Source organism: Medicago truncatula, chromosome 6, assembly GCF_003473485.1.
Source record: "Medicago truncatula cultivar Jemalong A17 chromosome 6, MtrunA17r5.0-ANR, whole genome shotgun sequence".
Classification (NCBI taxonomy): Eukaryota; Viridiplantae; Streptophyta; class Magnoliopsida; order Fabales; family Fabaceae; genus Medicago; species Medicago truncatula.
Window position 1 is genome coordinate 39,377,055 of NC_053047.1, and position 7,487 is coordinate 39,384,541.

General features: G+C 31.0%; 1 protein-coding gene across 1 annotated transcript; it reads left to right on the forward strand.

Moving 5' to 3' along the window:
* Positions 1 to 5,064: 5,064 nt before the first annotated feature.
* LOC25496874 (cell number regulator 9) lies at positions 5,065 to 6,712 on the forward strand. The gene is made up of 4 exons (XM_013597583.3): positions 5,065 to 5,225; positions 5,868 to 5,939; positions 6,044 to 6,253; positions 6,360 to 6,712. The coding sequence occupies exons 1-4, from the start codon at positions 5,132 to 5,134 to the stop codon at positions 6,431 to 6,433; spliced, it is 450 nt and encodes a 149-aa protein (XP_013453037.1). The 5' UTR covers positions 5,065 to 5,131; the 3' UTR covers positions 6,434 to 6,712.
* The last annotated feature ends 775 nt before the right edge of the window (positions 6,713 to 7,487 follow it).

Below are 7,487 nucleotides of genomic sequence, written 5' to 3' on the forward strand. Positions count from 1 at the left end.
TTAAACTCCTTATTGTGATGTCCGCATTGTGTATGTTTTATTTGTACTTTGTATTTGGTCTATGCAACACTAGCCAATTTATGTTTTATCTTCTTTGATTTATTATTTCTAATATCATTGTTTGTGTTTTCTAAATGTATGACAGATATGCAATAGCTACTGGGAAATCATACAGCTATATACTTCAATTTGCCGTTTCATTGGATCAACTATACGGAACTGCTGCATATTATATAACAACGATTTTGGAAGGCGATAATTTTTCTACAAATTCATTTTACTACTATGCATACTACATTGGAGCAAATTTCTCTTGGATTGTATTCCCCTTAATCATCTCCATTCGCTGCTGGAGGAAGAATTGTGCTGCGTTTCGAGTTCAAAGCCAGACATAAAAGACTAAAGTTCGTTGATGCAGATTTTTCAGGTTATCATTAGTTTTGATGATCCTCGAGCAAAGAATAATGATAACTAGGATGATTGAGATAAGATGGAATGTTGTTAAGAATTGTATTATTTGAATCTTATTAAATTTGCATAGCTTGAAAAGAGCAATATAGACAATTAATTTTAAGTCATTCTTATGGTTTTGGATTGCATACATTTAGTAACTTCACGCTTTCACACATTCAACACATTACATAGCAGACGTACCCACGTTTTTCTAGAAGGGTTATACATTACTCTTTGAGTTATTATTGAATGATAACTAGGTCCAAGATATATGCATATGAGCAAGGATTACCCTATAGTCACGAGATTCTACATTTATATATTGTCATATATACCATGATTTTTGCTGTTTTGTTTGTTTATTGTTGTTTTGTTTTACTCCTTGAAAAATTTAGTCGTTTTGAAACAGTCCCTATAATAATGTAGAATATTTAATTTTATTTCTTCTCAAAATAAGTACAAAATATTATATTTAGAGATCAATTTTAATATAAACAAATTTGGCGAGCACATAAAATAAAACACCGAACCAAAATAAAAATGTGTACTCCTTTAAAAAATATGTGTACTATTTAAAAAGAATAAACCTTGATATATAAAAGTGACTACAAATCATCCATTTAAAATAAAAATTCTTTCATTTCAAATTGGATTTGAATTTGGTGTTGTTTGATTAAACTGGTTTATCATCATTTTTGAAATGATAATAATGGATATAAAGAATGCTATTAAACTTCTGTTGAAAATGGAAATGCCCTTATAGACATAGATCATTCTATTTAAAAATATTAAAAATAACTAACATGAGAAGTTAAGATTACCTTACAATTGAATTCTGCAATTGACAAAAACTATGAATTCAACTTCTAAGAGGCATTGGATATATGCTTGCTTACAATATGATTATGAGCTGCTGAATTATTCTTTTCTTCTTCTAAAGCTTAAAGAAGAAAGAAAAGGGACAGTAAAAAAGCCCATATCGACAGAAACAAACACTATGATAGTGTTTATAGTGATCAGGAGACCTTAATTGAATAGGCTTGATTATAGAGTTCTATGAACTGATTATTTTAGTGAGATATTATTTATAGTTATCTATTTTCTAGCTTTTTTTAAATTGAAATGTGCGTACAGTTTAAGAAATATTTCTCTTGTTATATTTTTTTTAACAAGCTTACTTTTTATATGTTAGACGATAAATTTTTAAATTGTGCCTCCATTGGGTCATGAGGTTGAATTCCTTGCCTCTCAAACATCATTATTGAGGGTTACTTTGTTTTCGCGCAGATACGAAATTGTTAGAATTTGAAATACCTGCAGAGGAATTGTTTGGATGGGTTTATTTGAGCATATCAATTGCCATAAGTATTTCTGAGACAGCTTGGGAGAGCTTAAGACATGTCCTTAAGCTGGTTTTATCATATTTTATAAGCTATCATTGTGAGCTTATGAAAATAGTTTGACTTTATTTTATTTTCTATTGTAGGAATAGTTTATACAAAACCACTTAATTAAGTTGTTTATCAAAACATATAGTTTACAAGAATTTTCTCCCGATATAATAGGGAAATAATATTGCAAAGGAGATTCAAGGTATGCTGCAATGCAAGGGATGCCACGATGGGTTCGATGGCAATGTTTCATGTTTTTTGTTAGTGGGTTGTTGGATTTAAATCCAAGCTTTTCAATTTTTTGTTAGTGGGTTTTTGGATTTGATTTCAACCCTTCACATCGAGACTTATCCCAAATACAATCCGGAAACAATGGTTTTGATGTTTAATGGCGTGGATGATTTAACAATAACATAATTTCAGCAAATTTGATGATGAAGCAGATTTGAACATGAATACCAGAAAAATTATAAGGGTTTGTTTTGTGAATCTTGTCCAATCATCTCTTTAATTATGTATGTTTACTCTTTAAATATGGAATTGGATACAACACTCTTGCCTATTGCATGATTTGTATTTGCAATCATGAAAATATATCTCTTCCGCCAGAAGAAAAAAAAAACTCGGGTTGGTCACTAAAATTAATTATAATATATAAACATAAATTAAAGTTGTAATAAACATTAAGTCATGAAGTTAAAATGAGAGTCTGACTAAAAAATTAGGGTGGATACTTATAAAATTACGTATTTAACAACTACTATAAATTATGAAACTTTTGTTGTACTTTACGATTGTTAACTGAGTGAATTTTCAGTTAACATGACAATATGCTAAGTATAAGCATCACAAAAATCACGTATGCTACTTTTGAAACCGCGGAAAACTATAACCGTTGAAAAATTGTTTAAAGAGTTACAAAATAGACCTATAATTAAATTATTTAAATTTTTCGGGTGGACCACTACACCACTTTGCAGGAATTTAGATCAACCCGAAACCTAAAACTGTATAAAATCTCGCAAAGTAGACCTATGATCGTTAATTTTTAAATTTTTATGGGTGGGCTGTGGCCCACCCTAGCCCATGAAGGATTGCCGCTGGTCGGCTGGATTTGATGTATTCTGAAAAATTTAGAATGCGTTTTCCGTGAACTGTTAGGGGAGGATAAACTAGGCAATTCAAATAAAATGTAAGGGTAGATGTATAGATGTAGGGGTATAGGGTAAAAGTCCATGTACAGGGGGGTCTTTATTGAATATGCTAGTTTATAGAGTTTTATGAATTTTGATTATTTCTTAACGATTTATAAATTTCTACAAATTAGTTATTTATAAATTGAAATGTTTCCCCTTGACGAATTTATTTGAGAGAGCTTATGTTCCTAAGCCGTTTTTCGCTTATTTTATAAGCTCTCAAAGACAATTTCTATTTATTGCCTCTTTTTAAATTGAAATGTTTAAAAAATGTTATCCTTGACGAATATATTTGCTCTCAAAGACGGCGTATGAAAATAGTTTGATTTTATTTTATCATTTATTTTGTAAATAGTTTATAAATAACCACTTAATTAAGTTGTTTATCAAAACATATAAGTTTACCAGAATTTTTCCCAATATAATAGGGAAGGAATGTAGCAAAGGAGATTCAAGGTATGCATCAAAGGATCCGAATATTTCTTCATAATTTGAAAAGTGGGTGTTAGTTTAATAAGAATCTAAAATTGCTCTTCTCACATAGAAAATTGGATTCACAAAACAAGGAACTATATAGCGTGTCACAATGAGAGGTACTAGTAAGTATACTAGTATATGTTTCATTTTCAATAGGATCATATTCAAGACTAATAATCAATTATTATCAATTGCTTTTACACTTGGGAATGGTATTGGGTCATTGTCGTTGTCTCTTCATTAATACCTCTAGGTCTTCTTAAAAAGAAAAATACCTCTAGCTAGGTTCATACTCAGTTCATGCACCATTTTAATTACTTGGACATAGAGCAATCAAATTTGTAATAATAATAAATTAATACTAGTAGTTTTCCCATTTGTGTTACTGATATTAATTCCGTTCTTCATTTTCTGAATAAATAAATTATATAATGTAGATTGTAGCAGCGGGACTTAAGTTCTGTGTGATTTTTTTTTCAACGGCAATTAACTCATGTTGGTTATTACCGAACCTTACTTAACTTACGTTGGTATAAGGCGAAAGTGATTTAAGATATGTTGAAGGTAGTTTGGTCAGTTTGTATGAAAGTGAGCAATTTTGCATTCTTTACTTTATATATTATTGCTGAATTAGTTTTGTAAATCAAATGAATTCAGTCATAATGAACTAAAGGTTGACAATTTTTCTATAAGGGTTAGCAATGCCAGCACCTACAATACATTACTCTAAATCATGAGAAATAATTTTTATAGGCATCTAAAGTACAACATTGTTATCACTATTAATACTTAATAGTTTACACATTAGAAGTCCCCAACTGTTTTTGAGTTATTATTGGATTGATAACCAAGTCCAAGATATGTGCATGGATAGCCTATTGCACGAGAGTCTACATTTATATATAGTCAATACATCGATGATCATTTAATCAAGACATTTTGATCGTAGAAATAATAATCAAATTTTACGTAAAAAATATTTAACCTTCCCTAAAAATATTATTTAACTTGTTTTCTGCTTTTTTACAGGTGTTTTCTGTTTATTTATATTCTACCAAATTTACATAATAATATATCTAGCACGTTTTATCGTACCAATACGTGAAAGTGAGGTTGCCACGTCCCAATAATTAGTGCTTAAAAATTTGTGCAACCATGAATAGTGATAAGGTAGTGGTGCTTGGCTTGAAACATAACTTAAAATGTGTTGTTTTTTCATTAATTTAATCAAGGGAAATATAATTCCTAGGACCAGCCTAGCATTTTGAATTAGTGGTACTAAACTATAGCTTGGTTGTTCAACAAAAGACAAAAAATAATACTCCCTCCGGTCTTATTTACAAGAGAAAGTTGACTTTTTAGATACATTGAATAATGTATGTATCTAGTCAAGAACCTAAACCAAATACATAAATTATTTAATGTATCTAAAATGTAAATTGTCTCTTGTAAATAGGACCGGAGGTAGTAGCATAATACGATGTCAATGTCAACCTTAGGAGCTTATCCAATTGCTATATATATGCAACATAATTAACTATGCTAATGAAGTAGGAACATAGTTACATAGACTTGTTAAATCTCCATTTGATCACTAGCTAAGGTTCAATCAAAATGTATAATGGTGCACAAATTTCGGACATTAATGGTCCACCAACTGGAAAATGGACAACAGGTTTATTTGGTTGCTGTGAAGAGCCTGGAAATTGTAAGCTCTTTTTATGAACTCTTCATTTCATGTCTCACAAAATTATATATTTTGCATTTTTATTCATTTCTAGACATTCACATATGTGTATGATTTAGTAGTTTTGTCCTCGTAAGCTTAACTCAGTTGGTAAGGACAATGCATAATATATGCAAGGTCCGAGGTTCAAACCCTGGTAAAAAAAAAAAAATGATTTAGTAGCTTTTTCTATAATGAGCTAATTATTCAGGAGCATCTAATGAATTAAGAAATATACTTACGTTAAACCCCTTATTAGCATATCCATCGTTTTCAAAATTATTCGGTACGTCAAATTGATAAAGTTTCAGCTTAGATCCTTTAAGATCGATCTTAAGTCTGATGTGAAGAATCTCGTTGAAAGATAATATGTAAATATATTTATACGTATTTTCTAAAAATTGAGACTTTTTCCGACCACAATGAGCCTCTGAAACTTAATCATCTAAACTTTTTTATGTTTGTAAACCACAATTGAAACTTTGACATACATCAAGTACGTACTTGTTCTTAGTAAAGATGGAATTTATATTTTCACTTTCTTTACTAATTTAACTTTGAGATATGTATACTTTATCTTATTACTAATTTTTATCTTTTTTCTCCTTTATGAACACTATGAAGGTTGTTTTACTTTTTGCTGTCCACGTTTCACCTTTGGTCGGAATGTTGAGATCATAGACCAAGGAAGAACATGTGAGTAAAGTAAAATTAAATATTTTAATATTCTAAATTCCATATATATTAGTTATCATGCTCAAAAATATTTTTATTACTAACTTTTTCTGAAATTATTTCAGCTGCTACACAAGCTCGGTTGATATTTTGTTTGCTAGGATGTGCTGGGCTTCAAAGTGTATATTCATACAGATTTAGAAGTGGATTAAGAACTCTCTTCAATTTACCAGAGGAACCATGCATTGATTTTTGTGTTCACTATTGTTGTACTATTTGTGCTATTTGCCAAGAGTATAGAGAACTTAAAAATCGTGGACTCGACCCCTCAAAAGGTAAATATAAACTAAGGTTTAAATATGTTTTTGGTTCTGCAATAATGTAGAAATGTTTATATTATTAACACAAGGAGGTCCAATTACTTTATATATATGGATATAGGTTGGAAAGCAAATGAGGGGAAAATGAAAACCATCCAAGTGCCTCCTCAAGTTGCAATGGGAATGACTCGCTAGAATTGCTTATTTTCTATTATGATTGATTCATTATGTTGTTGTTTTTCAAGATCTTATTACAAAGAGTGCTTAATTTGTTGTTTCCTTTTGTTATGTTCTATTTGTTGTAATTGAGAGCTACTAGATATGTTCTCTATTTCATGTGTTTTTTTAGTTTATTTCATTATGTATTACTTATTTTTTCTTTTTTGTTTTGTTTTGTTTTGTTTGTATTATCACTTGAATTTCTTGAATCTACCATTCAAACCTTGTCATTTGAGTAATGTCATAATGTGTTGTTAAAGCTTTTATAACATGGGTCACGAGAATTTCGAAGACACAAACCAATACCAAAGCATCTTTGATCATCAGATATAGCTGCATGCATCCATGTTGCATTTTACATAATCCGCTACAGGCGGCTGCCATTGAACTATGAGAATGTTGCTGTTGTATCTGTTGTTGCTGCACATTCACATTCTGTATGTATTGATGTTGCTGTACCTGTTGGTGCTGCATATTCTGTCCTTCAGCTGCCCGTGGCTCGCGTTACATGGAAACCTGCACAGCAAAGAGAAAATACATTCCACAAAATTCATGGCTGAACCAACGTCACTAATTAAATCCCATAATCTGGCTTCTGTCCATGCTTTCTTCGCCTCCTTGCATCCTATAACGACATGCCAATCATTTTCATAATTTGTCTCACAATGAGGACAACTATCCTCGTACATGGCACACATTTTTCTTGTAGTTTTATTCGTGTAGGAAGAACACCTCTTAACGCCCTCCAAGGAAATACTTTGATCCTTTGTGGTATTCGCAATCTCCACATTCTCATCCACTCATTCGGTATTTAGTATTCCCGTTATCAATAAGAGTTTCCATCGCATACCTATATGCCCACTTAACCATGTAATTGCCTTGATTATTAAACTTCCAAATTAGCTTATCTCCCCCCTCGAGATTTCTTATAGCTATTTTCATGATCTCCGCCTTATCTTGCACATATAACGACCCGCCAATCAGCCCCCAATTCCAGTTTACACGGTTTGGCTCAAGCAAATCCGCTACC